Source organism: Oncorhynchus tshawytscha, unplaced genomic scaffold (genome assembly GCF_018296145.1).
Source record: "Oncorhynchus tshawytscha isolate Ot180627B unplaced genomic scaffold, Otsh_v2.0 Un_scaffold_17_pilon_pilon, whole genome shotgun sequence".
NCBI classification, from domain to species: Eukaryota; Metazoa; Chordata; class Actinopteri; order Salmoniformes; family Salmonidae; genus Oncorhynchus; species Oncorhynchus tshawytscha.
Genome location: NW_024609830.1, coordinates 48437 through 71385, shown reverse-complemented (window position 1 = coordinate 71385; position 22949 = coordinate 48437). Strand labels below are relative to the sequence as shown.

The following is a 22949-nucleotide window of genomic DNA, read 5'->3' as shown; positions in this document are numbered from 1 at the left end:
GAATCATTGCTAAAGAAAATTATAAAACTACTACTCCCATAAACCACGACGATAAACCCGGAAAGATCGCTCACGTTACCGTGGTCACCCATCCGTTTCCTGCCTCAGCAGCAGAGTTGTGTCGAGAGATAGGGAAGACCGAACAACACCATAACCTCAACCAACTCTACAATGAAACTACCACCAATAGTATCCTCTCTCGAGGTCGGCTTCTTCACGATACTGCTGGTAAGGAACTTCGACAGCTAACTTACACGTCCTCGTATTTGAAGTGCGGTCGGTCTGGCTTCACAAACAGTTAGCTAACATTAGAATTATAGGCATTCGTTTTTCAAAGTGATAGCTACTTTTGTCAATCACAAAATAAAGATGTATTGAACCTGAATATAGTCTTTATATTACTGTACCTAGCTAACGTTAGCTGGCTAAAATAGCTAGTCGGCAAACCAGGTTAATTGAGATCAGCTAGCTAGCTAAGCTCAGTAACGTTAGCTAACTGTTAGTTAGCAATGTAGAGACATGAGTCATGACCCTCGTTTTCTGTGACCACTCGCCTTACTCTGCCCTGTTATGTTAACTACCTAGCTAACGACTGTGCAAGTCCAAATCAGTATCTTATTCTAGATACTTTGTGAATCTTAAATCCACGTATCATTGATTGTGTGAGCTAACGTTAGCTATCAGACTTGGCTATATTTGCTGTTTGTTTAACTTACCTAGCTAGCTAGCCAACAGCTAATGTTGTAGTTGTCTTGATTGCTAACATATGTAGCTAGCTAGCCAGGTCGTGGGACGGTACCACAAGTTAGTGAATTTAGCCGTAATCGTGTTGCGGAATGATGGAGCCGGTTGGTGAATTCCTCTGTTGTGGCTCATTCCTATTGGCTGACAACCCGGAACTGATCGAGCTATGTTCTGCTGCTCAGGATATTGGCCTATTACAGTGTAAACTTTCTTTACAGTCAGTCAGGGATTTAAACTAAGTCATAACTAAGTCATATACTTGTTAATCAGCACGATTCATGGCTTTTATAATGGAAACCGGAAGATAGCTAGAAAGTAGCTACAAATGTCTGTATTCATACATTATTTAGGGAATAGGCCTGTCTCGTCACCGTCACATAGTTAAACCAGAGACAGTGGCAACATTTAATTACTGAAATATCTCTTGTTAAACTGAAGCTGTTGTCGCTCAGCAGACATACAGATGAGTGTCACAGCCAGGCTGCTGTGAGATGACCTCACTATACGTAATACCACTAGTCCGGTATTAGTTGACCCTGGAAATAGTGTGTACATTTTATAAATACAACCACATCCGCCACCACTCAGCCTTCTCTCTAAAGTGCTATATTACAACCCACAGTAAAGACAGCTTCTCCTGTTAACACTGACTGTCACCTTAAATTCATACTGTACATACATATACAGTGCCCTCTGTAATTATTGGGGAAGTGAAACATTTCTTCTTCTTTTGGCTTTACACTCCAAAAGTTTGGATTTGAGGGTATTTCATTTGGGGGTATTTTCATCCATGTTGGGTGAACCGTTGAGAAATTACAGCACTTTCTGTACATGGTTCCCCCCATTTTAGGGGACCAAAAGTAAAATAAAATGTTATTTGTCACATGCGGTGAATACTTAAAAAATGTAAGTAGAGCCGCACACTCTAGGAGCTCAGATGCAATAATTTAATAACCTAATATTCAACGTTTTGACTGACAAACTGTCTTCATCAGGGTATAATCACAAACACTGCGGGGTGACTAGTTTATATAGTGTCAAAGGACACACACAGGTGTCTGTAATCATGGCCGGTGTGGCCTGATATCATTGGTTAATTCTCATATGTAAAAATAACATACCAAAAACATGAATGGATAGCATTCCATCATAGACACAATTTGCCTACCTAGGCCTACAAAACATTTACAATAGCAAAATCACAAGAATGGCTTCAGATCAAAGTCTACGTTGAAACCGAGAGGAGCAAGGGTCTTTAAATTAAAGATCCAGGCAGCCTCTCGTTTTAACAATAAATTATCGAGGTCACCCCCTCTCTTAGGAAGGGTGACATGTTCGATGCTGATATAACGTAGTGAAATGCGCCGAATACAACCGCTGTAGACCTTACCGTGAAATTCCTACTTACAAGCACTTAACCACACAACTACTGATCACTACTACTGACTACCACCTACTGACCACAACAACAAAACAACTGACCACAACTACAGGCCATAATCATACGACTACTGATAACAACTACTTACCAAAACAACTAACAACTACTGACCAAAACTACCGACTAAAACTACTGAACCCCACAAAGTATCACCACAACAACACAACTACTGACCACAACCACACCATTACTCACCATAAAACTATGGACCACACAACTACTGACCAAAACTACTGATTACAACCACACGTTTACTGACCACAACCACACAACTACTGACCACAAAACTACTAAACACTTCTGACCAAAACTGATACCACAAAAGATACTGACCAAAACTACTGATCACAACCAAACAACTGCTGACCGCAACTACTGACCACACAACTACAGATCACAACTACTGACCAAAACTATTGACCACTACTGATCACAACTACTAACAGCACCAACTAAACTGACCAAGACTACTGACCAAAACTACTATCCACAAGTACTGACCACAACCACAAAACTACTGACCAAAACTACTGAACCACACATCTACTTATCAAAACGAGTGACCAAAACTACTGATCACTATTGACCACAACTGCTGACTAACTACTGACCATGACCAAAAAAAGAAACACCACAACTAATGAACCTCCCTACTACTTACCCAAACTATTGCTAAAAACCACACAAGTACTGACCACAACTACTTACAAAAATGACTGACCATTACTGAATGTAGGGACATGTGCCAAATACAACCGGTGTAGACCTTACCGTGAATTGCTTACTTACAAGCACTTAACCACACAATGCAGTTCAAGAAATAGAGTTAAGAAAATATTTAAGAAATAAACTAAAGTAAAAAATAAAAATTATACAAGATATTTACATAACAATAACAAGGCTATATACAGGGGGTACCGAGTCAATGTGCGGGGATACAGGTTAGTGAAGGTAATTTGTAAAGTGACTATGCAAAGATAATAAACAGTGAGTAGCAGCAGTGAAAAAACAAAGGGGGGGTCAATGTAAACAGTCCAGGTGGCCATTTGATTAATTGTTCAGCCGTCTTAAGGCTTGGGAGTAGAAGCTGTTAAGGAGCCTTTTGGACTTGCCGCTCTGGTACCGCTTGCCGTGTGGTAGCAGAGAGAACAGTCTATGACTTGGGTGACTGGAGTCTTTGACAAAGTATTGGTCCCATATTTATAAAGCGCAATGACTACATCATGCTTGTGACTCTACAAATTTGAATGAATCGTGAATAATTACGAGTGAGGAAGTTACAGACTCAAAAAAGATCATACCCCCAAGACATGCTAACCACTAACAATAACAGGGGAGGTTAGCATTTTATATCAAACATCCAAGACATGCCTACCCCTTACAATAACAGGGGAGGTTAGCATTTTGGGGTGGTGTGATATGTCCGTTCATGATTCATTCAGGATTATCCGTAATCATGGTAGCATCCACATTAATGTAGAAGTGTTTAGAAACATATTATATTCTTATTTTCAATAAAAGCAACTCCAAAATGACACACTACATTATTTACCATTAATTTCTATTGGGCACAACATAATCTGAAAATCAACCAAAACAAACAGCAAATGCATCCAACAAATTTGTAGAGTCACAAGCTTGATGTAGTCATTGCGTGCTAGGAATATGGGACCAAATACTTAACTTTGTACTACTTTAATACACATACACAGTGGGGAGAACAAGTATTTGAAACACTGCAGGTTTTGCAGGTTTTCCTACTTACAAAGCATGTAGAGATCTGTAATTTTTTATCATTGGTACACTTCAACTGTGAGAGACGGAATCAAAAACAAAAATCCAGAATCACATTGTATGATTTTTAAGTAAATAATTCGCTTTTTATTGCATGACATAAGTATTTGATCACCTACCAAACAGTAAGAATTCCGGCTCTCACAGACCTGTTAGTTTTTCTTTAAGAAGCCCTCCTGTTCTCCACTCATTACCTGTATTAACTGCACCTGTCCACACACTCAATCAGACAGACTCCAACCTCTCCACAATGGCCAAGACCAGAGAGCTGTGTAAGGACATCAGGGATAAAATTGTAGACCTGTACAAGGCTGGGATGGGCTACAGGACAATAGGCAAGCAGCTTGGTGAGAAGGCAACAACTGTTGGCGCAATTATTAGAAAATGGAAGAAGTTCAAGATGACGGTCAATCACTCTCGGTCTGGGGCTCCATGCAAGATCTCACCTCGTGGGGCATCAATGATCATGAGGACGGTGAGGGATAAGCCCAGAACTACACGGCAGGACCTGGTCAGTGACCTGAAGAGAGCTGAGACCACAGTCTCAAAGAAAACCATTAGTAACACACTACGCCGTCATGGATTAAAATCCTGCAGCGCACGCAAGGTCCCCCTGCTCAAGCCAGCGCATGTCCAGGCCCGTCTGAAGTTTGCCAATGACCATCTGGATGATCCAGAGGAGGAATGGAAGAAGGTCATGTGGTCTGATGAGACAAAAATAGAGCTTTTTTGTCTAAACTTCACTCGCAGTGTTTGGAGGAAGAAGAAGGATGAGTACAACCCCAAGAACACCATCCCAACCATGAAGCATGGAGGTGGAAACATCATTCTTTGGGGATGCTTTTCTGCAAAGGGGACAGGACGACTGCACCGTATTGAGGGGAGGATGGATGGGGCCATGTATCGCGAGATCTTGGCCAACAACCTCCTTCCCTCAGTAAGAGCATTGAAGATGGGTCGTGGCTGGGTCTTCCAGCATGACAACGACCCAAAACACACAGCCAGGGCAACTAAGGAGTGGCTCCGTAAGAAGCATCTCAAGGTCCTGGAGTGGCCTAGCCAGTCTCCAGACCTGAACCCAATAGAACATCTTTGGAGGGAGCTGAAAGTCCATATTGCCCAGCGACAGCCCCAAAACCTGAAGGATCTGGAGAAGTTCTGTATGGAGGAGTGGGCCAAAATCCCTGCTGCAGTGTGTGCAAACCTGGTCAAGAACTACAGGAAACGTATGATCTCTGTAATGGCAAACAAAGGATTCTGTACCAAATATTAAGTTCTGCTTTTCTGATGTATCAAATACTTATGTCATGCAATAAAATGCAAATTAATTACTTAAAAATCATAATGTGATTTTCTGGATTTTTGTTTTAGATTTCGTCTCTCACAGTTGAAGTGTACCTATGATAAAAATTACAGACCTCTACATGCTTTGTAAGTAGGAAACACTGCTGATTTGGCAGGTTATCAAATACTTGTTCTCCCCACTGTAAGTGAATTTGTTCCAATACTTTTGGTCCCCTAAAATGGGGTTACTATGTACAAAAAGTGCTGTAATTTCTAAACGGTTCACCCGATATGGATGAAAACATCCTCAAATTAAAGCTCACGGTCTGCACTTTAACCCCATAGTCATTGTTTGATTTCAAACTGTTGGAGTTTACAGCCATAAGAATAACATGCTTCACTGTCCCAATAACTACGGAGGGCACTGTGACCGTGTCTGTGTCTCTCGTCTTAGAATACACACCTTTTAGAGGGTGTGTCTTCCACCACACACACCCTGCTGATTTGAACGAGTCAAACGACTGATGTTAGACGACTGATGTTAGATAAAGCTTAGTTATCTGAATGTCCTCATTTACAGGATGCTACTGAGACACTGGTTTAGAGGGGTTCCCTTAGTATTAATACATGGGAATGTCCAGGCCATGCTTAACTTAGCCCCCGTCTATATCCTAGCCACAGCCCTGTCTTCTGTCCTGAGCTCAACTATCAGTCTAGTGACTGGCTCTTGTTGCTGTTTTTGTGTGAAGTTATTGTTATGGTGGTAGCAGAAAATTGGATTGCGCTGTCATAGGACTTGGGAGAATGCTTGCTGAGATACAGAGAAATACGTTTGTTCTTCCAGGGAATGTGAGACTCGGCGTAGTAGAGCATCTCCAGTAACACCACTCTCCATCAAAGATGGTGGATTAATGAAGATGTCTTACTCAGGCCGTTTACAATTGGAAAAAATTGTCACAGTTCCAGTCTCCTTAAGGAAGGGGTGGCTATCCCGTAGACACATGCGATAGCAGCTGAGTCTGGTCTGCTTAGTTCATGGACTGTATATGAACCAGAAAATATTATGCAATGTCATGTCTCACTTCTACTTCTTTCTCTGTCTCTGTGTCCAGTGTATGACACTGTCCTGGTCGCTCTAGTCCATGGGGAAGTTTGACTTTGATCCTGAGAACAGAGTCCTCTGTTCCACATCACCTGTGGCGTCAACGCCCATCAGAGAACTGAGATGTCTGGATCTCAACAGGACTCATATGGATGAATGATAAATAAATAATAAAAAGGGAGGGAGCCAAAGAGAGAGAAAGATGGTTTCTCACCTGTTTGCCTGGTCTGGAAACAGCAACAAGAGAATTCATGGAACCAATAGGACAGCAGCTTTAGGACTTCTTCCGTTAACACTGCAAACACTGACTGGTTGTTTTTGGACTGGGCTCATGTCACATCTGTGTGAGGGACAGGTTCTAGCCATAGCATCGCATTAACCCTTTCTTCTCTGGCTCTAGGTGACTGGTCTCTCCACTCCAGGCCAGGCTGAAATTACCAGTCTAGACACAGGAAACATTGAAGACATCCTCAGTAAGACATTGTCTGTGACAGTATAGAGACATCTCTGTGGTTCTCATCTATCCCTCTTTCTCTCACCATCTCTGTGTCATTTCCTCCCTCTCTTTATCATCTCTCCCTATAATGCTCTATCTTGTGTTGTCTCTTTCCTCAACGCTTGGTGGCTGTTTGACTGTATGAATAACACTAATGATTCACCCACGAACCTCCCTTGCCTATGAGTATGTGTAAATGTACTTTAATTCCTGTGTGTTTGACGTTGTTGTAAAACAGTGGGTGTAACGTGTTTTTTTCCCCACACAGACAATGCTGGAGTGGCGTTGGTTAATTTCTATGCAGACTGGTAAGTGTGTTAGTTCTCCTGTGAACATTTGTCCTCTCCTACTCAATTGTCTGTTTGCATACATTTTCTTTGTGTCCACATCAGTTGTTTGCCTTGTGTGTGTTTAACTAGTGTGTGTGTGTGTGTGTGAGATTAATTAGAATTCCAACATGCTTTAGTGGCATCATGGCTGGAGAGTAATGCAATGTGGCCAAAGCAATTACAGTATGACAGTTCCTCCAAAGGGTAACAATATCTAATTTGATAAGCAAATTATACCCACATTCTCCCCCCTCTCCTCCCAGGTGTAGATTCAGCCAGATGCTCCAGCCTATCTTTGAGGAGGCATCAAACATCGCAAGGGAGGAGTTTCCTGATGTCACTCAGGTGGTGTTTGCGCGCGTTGACTGTGATCAGCACTGTGAGTGACACGCTCGTACACACACAGGGTTTTAATCCGTAACGTAACTTTTGGTTTGCCCAAACTCTGTAAAATAATCTGATTACTTTTAGTTCATTTGACGTTACTTTCCCCTTGAGGCGTTAGAAGGAGATTAAAAAATGGATGTTGCATTTTACTTTATGGGTTATGTAGGCTTCTTCTAAACCATTGCTTTCTACTTCAATACAGATAATCATACGATTAGGCTATATCTTTACATTAAAATCCAAAGTCAGTCAGATCTCCGGTCTTTCCAATTCATGTCATTCTCTTGATCTTCAAGAATAGGAAATAGCAATATAGATAAGCCAAATTGTTTAACCTGAGCATGACCCTAAAACTAAGGACTTATTAGCCTACTCTGTTGTTTAACCTGAGCATGACCCCAAAACTAAGGACTTATTAGCCTACTCTGTTTAACCTGAGCATGACCCTAAAACTAAGGACTTATTAGCCTACCCTGTTGTTTAACCTGAGCATGACCCCAAAACTAAGGACTTATTAGCCTACTCTGTTTAACCTGAGCATGGCCCTAAAACTAAGGACTTATTAGCCTACCCTGTTGTTTAACCTGAGCATGACCCTAAAACTAAGGACTTATTAGCCTACTCTGTTGTTTAACCTGAGCATGACCCCAAAACCAAGGACTTATTAGCCAACTCTGTTGTTTAACCTGAGCATGACCCTAAAACTAAGGACTTATTAGCCTATTCTGTTGTTTAACCTGAGCATGACCCCAAAACTAAGGACTTATTAGCCTACTCTGTTTAACCTGAGCATGACCCTAAAACTAAGGACTTATTAGCCTATTCTGTTGTTTAACCTGAGCATGACCCCAAAACTAAAATCAAATCAAATCAAATTTATTTATATAGCCCTTCGTACATCAGCTGATATCTCAAAGTGCTGTACAGAAACCCAGCCTAAAACCCCAAACAGCAAGCAATGCAGGTGTAGAAGCACGGTGGCTAGGAAAAACTCCCTAGAAAGGCCAAAACCTAGGAAGAAACCTAGAACGGAACCAGGCTATGTGGGGTGGCCAGTCCTCTTCTGGCTGTGCCGGGTGGAGATTATAACAGAACATGGCCAAGATGTTCAAATGTTCATAAATGACCAGCATGGTCGAATAATAACAAGGCAGAACAGTTTGAAACTGGAGCAGCAGCACAGTCAGGTGGAAGTTGAAACTGGAGCAGCAGCATGGCCAGGTGGACTGGGGACAGCAAGGAGTCATCATGTCAGGTAGTCCTGGGGCATGGTCCTAGGGCTCAGGTCAGTTGAAACTGGAACAGCAGCATGGCCAGGTGGACTGGGGACAGCAAGGAGTCATCATGTCAGGTAGTCCTGGGGCATGGTCCTAGGGCTCAGGTCCTCCGAGAGAGAGAAAGAAAGAGAGAAGGAGAGAATTAGAGAACGCACACTTAGATTCACACAGGACACCGAATAGGACAGGAGAAGTACTCCAGATATAACAAACTGACCCCAGCCCCGACACATAAACTACTGCAGCATAAATACTGGAGGCTGAGACAGGAGGGGTCAGGAGACACTGTGGCCCCATCCGAGGACACCCCGGACAGGGCCAAACAGGAAGGATATAACCCCACCCACTTTGCCAAAGCACAGCCCCCACACCACTAGAGGGATATCTTCAACCACCAACTTACCATCCTGAGACAAGGCTGAGTATAGCCCACAAAGATCTCCGCCACGGCACAACCCAAGGGGGGCGCAACCCAGACAGGATGACCACAACAGTGAATCAACCCACTCAGGTGACGCACCCCCTCCAGGGACGGCATGAGAGAGCCCCAGCAAGCCAGTGACTCAGCCCCTGTAATAGGGTTAGAGGCAGAGAATCCCAGTGGAAAGAGGGGAACCGGCCAGGCAGAGACAGCAAGGGCGGTTCGTTGCTCCAGAGCCTTTCCGTTCACCTTCCCACTCCTGGGCCAGACTACACTCAATCATATGACCCACTGAAGAGATGAGTCTTCAGTAAGGACTTAAAGGTTGAGACCGAGTTTGCGTCTCTGACATGGGTAGGCAGACCGTTCCATAAAAATGGAGCTCTATAGGAGAAAGCCCTGCCTCCAGCTGTTTGCTTAGAAATTCTAGGGACAATTAGGAGGCCTGCGTCTTGTGACCGTAGCGTACGTGTAGGTATGTACGGCAGGACCAAATCAGAGAGATAGGTAGGAGCAAGCCCATGTAATGCTTTGTAGGTTAGCAGTAAAACCTTGAAATCAGCCCTTGCTTTGACAGGAAGCCAGTGTAGAGAGGCTAGCACTGGAGTAATATGATCAAATTTTTTGGTTCTAGTCAGGATTCTAGCAGCCGTATTTAGCACTAACTGAAGTTTATTTAGTGCTTTATCCGGGTAGCCGGAAAATAGAGCATTGCAGTAGTCTAACCTAGAAGTGACAAAAGCATGGATTAATTTTTCTGCATCATTTTTGGACAGAAAGTTTCTGATTTTTGCAATGTTACGTAGATGGAAAAAAGCTGTCCTCGAAATGGTCTTGATATGTTCTTCAAAAGAGAGATCAGGGTCCAGAGTAACGCCGAGGTCCTTCACAGTTTTATTTGAGACGACTGTACAACCATTAAGATTGTCAGATTCAACAGAAGATCTCTTTGTTTCTTGGGACCTAGAACAAGCATCTCTGTTTTGTCCGAGTTTAATAGTAGAAAGTTTGCAGCCATCCACTTCCTTATGTCTGAAACACATGCTTCTAGCGAGGGCAATTTTGGGGCTTCACCATGTTTCATTGAAATGTACAGCTGTGTGTCATCCGCATAGCAGTGAAAGTTTACATTATGTTTTCGAATAACATCCCCAAGAGGTAAAATATATAGTGAAAACAATAGTGGTCCTAAAACGGAACCTTGAGGAACACCGAAATTTACAGTTGATTTGTCAGAGGACAAACCATTCACAGAGACAAACTGATATCTTTCCGACAGATAAGATCTAAACCAGGCCAGAACATGTCCGTGTAGACCAATTTGGGTTTCCAATCTCTCCAAAAGAATGTGGTGATCGATGGTATCACTAAGGACTTATTAGCCTATTCTGTTTAACCTGAGCATGACCCCAAAACCAAGGACTTATTAGCCTACTCTGTTTATGATTTTGTTGTCATTGAGGACTGATTGGGCTCATTGCTTCAAGTTGAAAAGGAAATTATGCTCTCATGGAATGACATGCTTTGAGCACAAACAAAAAGTGTGTGTGGAAAAATGAATACCATATGCTGCATTTGCTATAGGCCTATTGTTTAAGCTTGTGTTGATGACACTGATATCTCTATCATTTTCAGCTCTTTAAGTTGATCAGAAGTGTGCGAGTTTGAGCATGTGTCCAATAGGCCTATGGACAATTTTTTTAATCGGCATGAATTAGAGCAATAAAAGCCCCACTTGTGGTCTTGTTAAATGAAACTTGTTTTTGACAGCATGTGGAGCACAATACCATAGAGGATTTTAGAATGGAGGAACCCCCTCAAACGTTTATTTCACAGACTGTGATCCACACGATGCAGCTGCAAGAGCACATTTTTCACTGGCTGTCCACTGGTTGCAACATTGATTGATAGGCAGCTTTAACTTCTTCAATTCAACCATTATTGGGTTAAAATATACATGTTCGTTTGTCAACAGCCATCCACAACAACCACAATCCGTGAGGCGCAAATAGCTAAATGAGAGAGCAGCAGTGTAGATATCAATAACACTAGGAGGTACGACATCCTTACCTCCAAGTGTTTATTCAAGTTAAATGTATAATCTTTGGATGCCAACAGCAGTAAAATCAAAATCACATTTTACTTGTCACATTTTTTGTAAGCAACAGGTGTAGAGCCCCTGCCTGTTCACCCCGCTACCATCCAGAAGGTGAGGTCAGTACAGGTGCATCAAAGCTGGGACCGAGAGACTGAAAAATAGCTTCTAGCTTAAGGCCATCAGACTGTTAAACAGCCATCACTAACACAGAGAGGCTCCTGCCTACATACAGACTTGAAATCATTGGCAACTTTAATAAATGGATCACTAGTCACTTTAATAATGCCACTTTAATAATATTTCCATATCTTACATTACTCATCTCATATGTATATACTGTATTTTATACCATCTATTGCACTTTCCCTTTGCCGCTCGGTCATCGCTCATCCATATATTTATACATTCTTGTTCCATCCCTTTACATTTGTGTGTGTCAGGTAGTTGTTGTGGAATTGTTAGATTACTTGTTAGATAACTAGAACGGAACTAGAAGCACAAGCATTTCGCTACACTCGCATTAACATCTGCTAACCATGTGTATGTGACAAATTAAAATTAGATTTGATAGACCAACAGTAAAACGCTTACTTGTGATCCCTTCCCAACTATGCAGAGACAAAAATAGAAAACAATATATAATAACACAAGGAATAAATCCACAATGAGTCAGGATAACTGGGCTATATACACGGGCTACCAGTACTGAGTCAGGATAACTGGGCTATATACACGGGCTACCAGTACTGAGTCAGGATAACTGGGCTATATACACGGGCTACCAGTACTGAGTCAGGATAACTGGGCTATATACACGGGCTACCAGTACTGAGTCAGGATAACTGGGCTATATACACGGGCTACCAGTACTGAGTCAGGATAACTGGGCTATATACACGGGCTACCAGTACTGAGTCAGGATAACTGGGCTATATACACGGGCTACCAGTACTGAGTCAGGATAACTGGGCTATATACACGGGCTACCAGTACTGAGTCAGGATAACTGGGCTATATACACGGGCTACCAGTACTGAGTCAGGATAACTGGGCTATATACACGGGCTACCAGTACTGAGTCAGGATAACTGGGCTATATACACGGGCTACCAGTACTGAGTCAATGTCCAGGGGTACGAGGTAATTGAGGTAGATATGTACATGTAAGTAGGGGTAACATGAAGCAACGGGATATATAATCATCTGAGGGCCCATGCCGAAAATGTTCAGCCTCCTGAGGGGGAAGAGCCGTTGTTGTGCCTTCTTCACAACTGTGTTGGTATGTGTAGACCATGTTAATACCTTATTGATGTGTAGGATCCTGAAGCTCTCGACCCGCTCCACTACAGCCCTGTGGATGGCGGCGTGTTCTGCCCTCCGTTTCCTGTAGTCCATGATCAGCTCCTTTGTCTTGCTCTTAATAAAGCCTTGATTTCTTTGTTGCAGTCGCACCATTAGAAGGACTGTATGCTACAAAAGCCTATTCCTGCACTTTTCCTGCAAACCATCAAAATGCATTTGGTGTGTCATCATAGTGGTCTTTGATTTGTGGTCCAACAAACTTAAACTGTTTTTTCAATGCTGATTTGAATGTCGTTGAGAAAACAGAAAGGTGTCCTCATACTTTCTGAATTTAAAAGTAAGTAATAAAGTAGGATTTCAATTTTTGTAATTTGATTACAATATTTTAGCTGGTAATGGATTACAGTTAGTTTTTTTGTAATCAGTTACTCCCCCCACACACACACAGACGTTTGATAGGCACATCCTTTGAGATAAACAAATTAAAGGGAATTATTGATGACCTGCAAACTGTTTGAAGACTAATGACAAAATTGCTGCTGCCTGTGAAGACTGGAGCTTAGAGACACCCTGCAGTGAGACTGACACCTGCCAAACACACAGCACTATGAGAATATTTACTCTCACTGGGGGGCAGCTTTCATCTGAGGGATCAGGGGCTGACTGACGGCTGTGTCTTTAGACAGCTTTAAACACCCTCTATCTGTCTTTTACTCTCACCTTTTTTCATCCATCAGCGTTTCTATCCATCCTTTTCTGATTTTCTCTACCTGCCTCTTTTCCTTCATTCCCCTTTCCTTTGTCTGCCTTTCTCCCCCTCTACCTCATTCTATATTAAACTCTGTCTTTATTCACCCCTCTCTCCCACTCTCTCTCTAGCTGACATAGCTCAGCGGTACAGGATCAGTAAGTACCCTACATTGAAGTTGTTCCGTAATGGAATGATGATGAAGAGGGAATACAGAGGTCAGAGGTCAGTCACAGCCATCGCTGACTTTATCCGCCAGCAGAAGGTCGATCCCATTAAAGAGATACACAGTCTGGAGGAGGTCAACATTGCGGATGTGAGTATCAGGCACACACAAATCAGTGTGTTGTTGTCCAAACATTTGAACATGTAAAGGGTGTGCCTCAGGGATCTGTTCTAGGACCATTCCTAATCTAAATATTGAATAATAATAATAATTTATTACATTTGTACAGTGCTTTTCATTATACAGATTAATCTCAAAGTGCATAAAAGTAAAACATGTAAACCAAATAGAAGAAAAAAAGACAACTATACAGGGCAACTGACACAAAGAACACAGCTGACGGGACACCAAAGAGCTATCAACAGAATGCCCCCTAAAGATTTGTATATGACTCTGTCCTCAAAAATAATTGGTACTGAACCAGGAAATATCTCTCTCTCTGCAGAGGGACAGGCGTAACATTATTGGCTACTTTGACCAGAAGGATTCTGAGAACTACCACACGTTTGAGAAGGTGGCCAACATCCTCCGAGACGACTGTGTGTTTCTCGCTGCCTTCGGGTGAGTCAAGCCTCTTCAGACCAACCACTGCACTTAGGGTCTACGAAACATTTATAATATAGTTTATATGTTTTTGGTCTGGCATTTGAGTAATCTTTTAATCTTTCCTTTCCTCTGTCCCTCCAGTGACGTGTCCCAGACAGAGAGGTTCAGTGGTGATAATGTGATCTATAAACCGATGGGGGAGACTGTTCCTGACATGGTGTACCTGGGCTCACTAACCAACTTTGACCTCACCTACGCTTGGGCGCAGGACAAATGTGTCCCTCTGGTCCGCGAGATCACCTTCGAAAACGGAGAGGTGCGTTCTCTCTACCTCTTTTTCTTCTCTCCGTTTGATCCAGTCTAAAGTAAATCATTTAGGTTTTGGGCTAGCCCCGGTCTACACCGCTGGGAGTCGTCTTCCAGGGCTGGCCTGGCTTCTTCCCCTACAGCAGCCCCACCCTAATGTAATCCTGTCCTTATCTCTTTGCTCATTCATTATCATATGAATAGAGGGGTGTGCTTATCCCATTGATACTTGGCCTGGGATGGCACCCACGACATCTACGCCATTTGCCGACAACAAGGCATAGACACACACCTGAATCTCCCACTGACCCGTTAAGGCTTCCGGATGCTTCCCAGCCGAAACAGTTTCTGAACAGTTTGTGCATACATTACATTTTGTAACGTTTTTGTTCATTTTGGACCTCGGCAAGGGTTTTATCTGCTGTTTTGGGCACACAAATTTTTTTCTTGAGGCAATCCGAAGTCGGTAGCCAAAGTCTACGCCCCCTAGTCACAGATTGGTCAACAGTAGGTATTCTTCAATGAAGTGCTTGTTGTCATTCAATGAGATGACCTGTCCTCATACTACACCAAACATCTTAGTCAGATGCAAAATTGCGCAACTAAGATCTCCTCTGCAAAAATGTCAACATTAATTACAGCTTTCTTGAGTTATCTTAGATTAATTCTGACTATTGAAGAAGTGTATAGTGGCGTCTCAAAATGGACAAACAGTACTATTTCTTTTTTTCAAAATGTTCAAGCGAAGGTCTTTTAAGGGAGTATGCGAGCCCATCGTTTGGTTCGGCTCGGTGCCAGACGAACTGAAGCATGCTGACGCCTTCACTCTTCTTCCTCTTCCCTGTGTGTGTGTTCCAGGAGCTGACTGAAGAGGGGATCCCATTCCTCATCCTGTTTCACGTGAAGGAGGACACAGAGAGCTTGGAGAAGTTCCAGCACGAGGTGGCACGCCAGCTCATCAGCGAAAAAGGTAGTGCGTTTGTCTTAAAAGATTGTTTGTGGCCCAATCACCTGGGGAAATAACAGGGTGTGCCACAGGGTTCAGTGCTGGGACCATTGTTACTTTCTTGTTCTATTTATTTATTTGTGTTGTGTTTTCATCCCAGCCAGGGACGGAGTTGCATTATATTTGTTAGATAACCGTACTATTATAGTCATGGTAATCTCTTCTTAATAAATAATATAAATTATATTAATAACTATCCCCTCCTGCCTAGGATCTATAAACTTTCTGCATGCGGACTGTGAAAAGTTCCGTCACCCACTGCTGCACATCCAGAAGACTCCAGCAGACTGTCCTGTCATTGCTATAGACTCCTTCAGACACATGTATGTGTACCCTGAGTTCAGAGACATTGAGTAAGTACAACCTCTCTACTTTCTTTCACCTGTCTGGTTGAATTTTATTTTTTTTACCTCTTAGCCATTTGGCCAACTATTTAGGGCACCTTGAGTTGTTCTCGAACCGGTTCCAACCAACATTTCTGTGTTCAGCTCTATGAATGGTCTGGTTGTCCCACTTCAAACGCCGTCTCCGATGACATGCAGTATGTGAAATCTGACACATCATTTACATGGAGAGCGACAGGTCACATTTTCTGGCCTGTACAGAACAAAGGATAGATTTGCTCTGGCTGTGGAGCTCGCAACTCCAATTGTGATACGGATTATGGAACGTTTGTCAGACCATGAGACATTAATTGTTCATACAAAAGTATATATTTTTGATACTTTGAGGGGTCTTACAATTCAAACTCAAATAGCAAAGTGATCCTTGGTATGGCTTTCTTAAAACCCCAAATATATAAACGCAACATGCAACAATTTCAAAGATTTACAGTTCATATAAGGAAATCAGTCAATTGAAATGAATTAATTAGGCCCTGATCTATGGATTTCACATGACTGGGAATACAGATATGCATCTGTTGGTCACAGATACCTTAAAAAAAGGTAGGGCCGTGGATCAGAAAACCAGTCCATATCTGGTGTAACTGCCATTTGCCTCATGCAACGCGACACATCTCCTTCGCATAGAGTTGATCAGGCTGTTGATTGTGGACGATGGAATGATGTCCCACTCCTCTTTAATGGCCGTGCCAAGTTGCTGGAATTGGTGGGAACTGGAGCACGCTGTTGACATCATCAAACTGCTCGCACACACAACGCCATTCACGTGGTCTGTGGTTGTATGGCCGGTTGGACATACTGCCAAATTCTCTAAAACGACATTGGAGGCAGCACAAGGTGCACCTGTGTAATGATCATGCTGTTTAATCAGCAGCTTGTTATCCCACACCTATCAGTTGGATGGATTAATTTGCAAATAAGAAATGCTCACTAACAGGGATGTAAACACATTTGTGAAAAACATTTGAGAGAAATAAGCTTTTTGTGGGTGGGAACATTTCTGGGATCTTTTATCTCAGCACTTGGATCCAACACGCGTTGCGTTTATTATTATTCAGTGCAGAACCCCCCCCCTCCCCAAGTTTAGACAGGACTTAGACTCTTATGGGTTAACAAATCAATAATGAATCATCTTTGTGATGGTGTTTATTTAATGGATTTTAAACAGCTGAATTGTGGTGTTTGTCTTTTTTATTTTTACATAGTCTACAGTTACATTAACAAATGACAATGCTATTGTTTTATTTGAAATGCATTTTCTTTTGTATTCTGTTACCTTCATAAACACAGCCAAGTGATTATTTTTGCGATAGCATATATGAAGTGTATTTATTAGACTGTTAGAATGTTGATGTCCAAAAGGCTCGTCATTGGCTTGAGGGGTTGTCCCTCGAGGCCAGGCTTTTCTAGTGTTCATTTGTGTCTGACTTGAGTGACAGTATTTGAGATGGCTCATTATTGTTGTCATTAGATTATTTAGATCTGTATGTTGAAAATCTGCATTTGTCAAATATAATACATTCCATTACGCACACACACACACACAGTCCACAGATTATAATAGAAATGTCACACCTTCTAGATAATTCTTCTATTGACGGCCCTGGAAACCAGAGCTAATGTGACATGACTTGGCACGTGCAATTAGTGTTAACTAATCGAATGTAATTTCATCTAATCTATTTTACCCCCCATCTAAACCCCTCCCCCACCACTCCCCCTATCACCTCTGTGATCAGACAGACAGAGCCCTGAGGTCTGACACCCGCTTCAACTAATTACATTACATCACATTCACTACCTCCTCCTCTGGATGTTTGTGTTCTCCCTCCCTCTGTCACCGAGATCAAATTATTTCATTAGCTGTGTGTGTGTGTGGTGTCTGCAGCCACCTCTAACATGCAGAGACAGCTTTGATATGGGACCAGCTCTGATGTGATATCAGTTTATGACCTTCTGTCATCAACCACACTTCAGTAATGTCATTGGTAGACCTAATGATTATATTAATGTGTGTAGGATCCCTGGGAAGCTGAGGCAGTTTGTTCTGGACCTCCACTCTGGGAAGTTACACAGAGAGTTCCACCACGGCCCAGACCCGACAGACAGCACACCTGGACAGGTCAGAACACCTCACAAGCATACTAGTACACCGTCAATATGTGTGTATAAAACGGTGTCATTGCAGTAGTAGAGGGAGGTGTGTGTATATAAATGTGTTATTTCATCAGGAGGAGATCGGTGAGGTGGCCAGTAACCCACCAGAGAGTTCCTTCCAGAAGTTAGCCCCCAGTGAGACACGCTACACACTCCTCAGGGACCGTGATGAACTGTGACCTCAACGACTTCACCACAACCCTGACCTATGACCCACGACCCCATGGCATGCCCCGGAGTCAGTGTCCAGAGTCAGGACAGGCCAGCGGGATGGGACAGCAACACCCCAACTCACCCCCAACACCCTTAATGGAGAGAGAGGATAAGGAAGACCAGAGAGTAGGTTAAATCCAGGACAACCGTGTTGGAATAACCTATATTTTCATAACTCTTACGTGTACAATTTTTTTTATTTTAGATAAAAAGGATGAAACCAGAAGAAGAAAGTGGTGTGGGGTGGGGGGGGATTAGGACAAAAACGGAAGCAAAGCGTTTTAACTTTTATTTTTGGAGCTTGTAAATAATAATAGTGCTTGTGCTGAGTGAGCGTTGGTCTTTGTCATCCTGATCTAAATTAAAAACCGATTTACTTTAGGTTCAAAAACATGTAGCACCCTTTTTTTTGACGAGTGAGATCCCTTGCTCCGGTTGTTTAGTCTCATTACGGTTCTTATCTGTGTGTAGTCCAGCTCAGTCCCGTTTGAGTGAGAGAGGGTTCTGGTCCTGGAGGACTACAGTGTCTCGGCTGCATCTTAATAGTTCACCCCCCTCTCCTCCTTTCCTTTATTTAAACTGATGTGAAAGCATATTTCTGGCAGGTATCCACTATGCTGCTTCCACCTATCCTATGATTTCAAATAGGATGAGAGGAGACAAGGAAAGGAACACATTGTAAAGTATTGAGATGCAGCTTTCCTCTCCCTGGTACTAAACTCATGCAACTGATTGGCCAGAGAGCCTATTCACCTAAGTCACGTTCAGGAGGCACAAAATGGTAGAACATGTTTAGAAACAACAGAGATACTACCATAAACTGTCCAATAGTTAAATGTTTGTTTCCATTATCTGTCAGAAAAGCATTTTCTCCCTTTTGTACTTGAACGTGCCCCTGATCTGCAATACTGACTCAGACGGTAGTTCCTAAAGGCTGAGAGGTGTCAGTTAGACACTGCTGCTCTAGAGGACAGGAGGGGAACCTCACACTGAAGGAGAAAAATCAGACTCTGGGCTGCATCTCAATCCTCTGCAGTGTCTTCTTCTCCATCTGCACTGGTCTGACACAGGCCAGGCCACGCCCACTTAGCAACAAGTCCAGGTGACAGCAATATGGAAGAAGCTGACCTGGAAAGTATCCTTATTTCACCTGTCACTCAAATCAGTTCAGATGGAGCAATGAAAGGAGACGAGGAGTATTGAGACGCATGCTGTGTGTTTATTTATAGTACTGTGTGTACAGTCCCTCCCTAGAACCCAACAGTACCCTGATCTGACCAGTCACGAAGGGAGGGTTAAAGGGGGAGAAATCTCATTTCTAAATCAGTCATCTCGGAGAGGGAAAATAAAACAAGTAAATGAAACCATTTTACAGGATGTTGTGTGTTGAGTCTGTTTGTTCAGTTCTACAGAGAAGACTCTTGACACACACACATTTCCTTCATCAGAAGCATATTTTATTGGTTTTCTTTGGCAATATAAAACCCCCAGTAAATCATCACATAGATTAAGAGCATCCATATTTAGTTGGTCCCGGTCTGAGTTCAGAGGTCATCTACTGTTGTAGTAGATGACATCGTGGCACTTATTAGAGGGGAAACTTTGGCCTATCACACATCAACTTTCTACCTGGTACACCCAGGACAGCTGTTTATCCTCCTAACCTTTCTCAATCACAATCACTCACTCTTATTCTCTGCTCCCCAGTCTGTCAGAGGGAGCAGACCTCTCCAGCAGGGTTCAGACCAGGACACAGTCTTGACATTTACTGCTGTTTATACCTCCCTCTCCCTCTGTTAATGAGCTGTATACTCTAAGCAGAGCAGCAGATTCAGATAAACATCAATAAGTTCATAAACTAGAGAGATGGGTGACTGCTCGACCCAGGCAGTGTCTGGCTTTGGCACAGAGTGTGTATTTGATCAAGACTGAGGGTAGTTAAGATGGTCTGTCCAAGAAACAGTATAATAACATGACTTTAATAAAACAACCATCTATCTGTCTGTACTAAAAGGCACCAAACAGCAGGACTTATGTTACAAAACTAGGCTGTAGTGTTTGCTACTAATAATGCACATCTTTTCATTATATATGATCATACACTTAAAGTAACTGCAGTGAAAGTTCTGTTGACTCATCCTATACTTGTATTTGTGGGCAAAATATTAATTGTAGAACAAACAAAAAAACACAAACTTGTATCTCAAAACTTGCTGTTTCCTCAGAGGATGATGAGCTGGCCAATCAGCGGTCTACTTGCATGAATATTTTTAAGATCAGTATATGCCCACACCATTCCAACACAAAGCTGCTTTTTAACATATTTAAAAGATTTTGGAAGGAAAACTATTTAATTTATATTGTAAAAATGTGTAGGTCATATTTAATAGAAATCTGGAAACACTGGACAGTTACTTTAAAGTTGTAAATACAAAGCCAACAGACCCAGCATATATACATACATCACACTCAACTAACACAGCATTCACCCATCCCTTTCACAGTCAGGTCCTCAACAAGGCTCTCCTACAATGTTTAAAAGTCTTATTGATTGGGAAGTGGTAGATCCCAGTGGCAGGCTTCTCTTCACAGTAGGCCTCTCTTGACAGACCTCTCTCCTCCGTCTATTGGCAGCGAGAAGGAGGAGGAGTTCCTTATTACCACAGTAAAGAGAGCAAATCTTTTTGTCAAACAACAGATTGTTAGAGCGGAAAGCCAGTTAGTCTGAGGGATTTCTTGGTTGAGTTCCTGCCCGACTAGATGCGCAGGCGTTGCATTGCATCAACCAATGGTTGTGCGCCACTTGCCCCACTGTATATGTAAGCTCTAGCATGCGTCTGCAATGTAGTCGGGCAGTACCTGGACCAGTGTAAGCTTCTGGAGGTCAGAGGTCCCTTCACGACCAATCAGAGGTCACTTGTCCTTGTCCAGCGGTGGTTCTGGTTCCATAGGGGGTGCAGTGAGCTGGTTCATTTGGGACTCTACTCTAGCTCTGCGTTTCTTCTGGACCAGGTTCCCCCCTGCAAACCCCAGAGCCCCCCCTCCAAGCGCTGCTGCCACCCCCGCTGCTTTGAACCCCACCAGTAGGCCCAGCGGCCCACCCAACACCCCCCCTAACACTGCCCCCGCCACGGGTAACACTGCTAGCCTGTAGCCCACCGCCTGGAGAGAGGACAGAGGGATAGGCGAGTCACTACATGCATTGACAGTCTAGGTTTCTTCACTTTTTATGCCAATAAAGATTCTTAAATTCAATTAAAAAGACAAGGAAATAAGAAGAAACTTCGCTTGGGACAAATCAACGCACATATAACACACACACACACTCAGGGGGGTTATTCCTTTGATGTTCTAAGACACACAGTCAGCGAGAAGTCTTCAGATCTACCTGGCCTTTCATGATCACACACACACACAAATGTACACACACAAACAGCAACACATGCGCACACACCATCATCATCAAAGCTCTACAGTTTAATTACCCATGTTTATTAAAATTGGAGAAATGAGGTGTGTGTGTGTTTATTAATACTGTTATCTTCAGAGAGGAAGACGCTCCTTTAGACTGATTGCTGTAAATGAGTGACTCCTCTGAACATTCCGCCACACACACACACACTACCCCCTCCCACGGTTGATTAACAGATTAACAGTTAAATGGCTTCAGTTCAAACGCCCTCCCACCCCCTCACCTCATGGCAGCGAAGGTCATTTTAATTAACCAGAGGTAAGTTGAAAGTTCAGAGTACAGGGTGTTGGTAAAGCAGGGGTGTGTGTAATGGCACCTGGCCTGATAACAGATGACACACACTGCTGTGTCTGTCTGACACCTCTTCTATGTACACACACTGCTTCTAAAGGCCTCAGCATGTTTCAGTTGGGCTGACGCCTAGCCCATCGAGTGTGCGCACATACTCCCTTAAAAGACCTGAACATTTTGAAAAAAGCAGCAATAGTACTATTTGTCCATTTAGAGATGCCGTAGCCAGAATACACTTCCTCAAAATAGTCGGAATTAATCTAAGATAACTCAAGAAATCTGTCACTAATTTTGACATGGAGATCAATTTTACATCTAACTAAGATGTTTGGTGCAGTATTTCTTAATGAAAACGAGTCATTTCTCATTGAATGACAAAGACTTTATTGAAGAATCCCTGCTGTTGACCAATTACCAATGAAGGAGCGTAGACTTCGACTTTGATCTTCGGGTTGCCTAGCAGAAAAACAATTGTGCCCGAACAGCCCAAAAAATCCAAAACATATAATCCAGACAATGTTGGGCCAATTGTGCGCTGCCCTATGGGACTCCCGATCACAGCTGGTTGTGATACAGTCCAGGATCGAACCCGGATCTGTAGTGATGCCTTTAGCACAGCGATGCAGTGCCTTAGAACGCTGTGCCACTCAGGATCCCTTAAAAGCACAGCCACACCCTAGAATATTCTGGACCTCAATGTGGGCTCAATCCCATTTCAACTTCATCAATTAAGGAAGTTGAACTGAGTTGAAGTTCCATTTATCAATCAAAACATGCGGTGAGAGATGCTACATTTACGCTTAAATAAACCACATTTTTAAATGATGTGATATTTTTTCTGCAACTAGACTCAAACGGGTGTGTACGCGGAGCGTCTGTTCAGCCGTATAGAACTCACACAACAT

General features: G+C 42.8%; 3 protein-coding genes across 5 annotated transcripts in view; 1 reads left to right on the top strand and 2 right to left on the bottom strand.

Annotated features, from left to right (window-relative positions):
• Positions 1-866, bottom strand: part of LOC112222496 (inversin) — a 38214-nt gene extending 37348 nt beyond the window's left edge. Inside the window, exon 1 of the mRNA XM_042319268.1 lies at positions 717-866. The gene's annotated coding sequence lies outside the window, so the exon portion shown is untranslated. The remainder of the gene's footprint in view (positions 1-716) is intronic.
• On the top strand, positions 72-19658 carry LOC112222650 (endoplasmic reticulum resident protein 44). The gene is made up of 11 exons (XM_042319271.1): positions 72-228; positions 6766-6838; positions 7130-7169; positions 7454-7569; positions 13555-13739; positions 14095-14210; positions 14337-14511; positions 15360-15471; positions 15719-15860; positions 17931-18033; positions 18143-19658. The coding sequence occupies exons 1-11, from the start codon at positions 172-174 to the stop codon at positions 18245-18247; spliced, it is 1224 nt and encodes a 407-aa protein (XP_042175205.1). The 5' UTR covers positions 72-171; the 3' UTR covers positions 18248-19658.
• The window catches only part of stx17 (syntaxin 17), a 19017-nt gene continuing 14749 nt past the window's right edge, over positions 18682-22949 (bottom strand). For 2 of the 3 annotated variants that reach the window (XM_042319272.1, XM_042319273.1), the window contains one exon: positions 18682-21443. In XM_042319272.1, coding sequence (XP_042175206.1) covers positions 21195-21443 — 249 coding nt within the window. In that variant the 3' untranslated portion in view covers positions 18682-21194. The remainder of the gene's footprint in view (positions 21444-22949) is intronic. The other variant, XR_006083058.1, reaches the window with a different exon arrangement.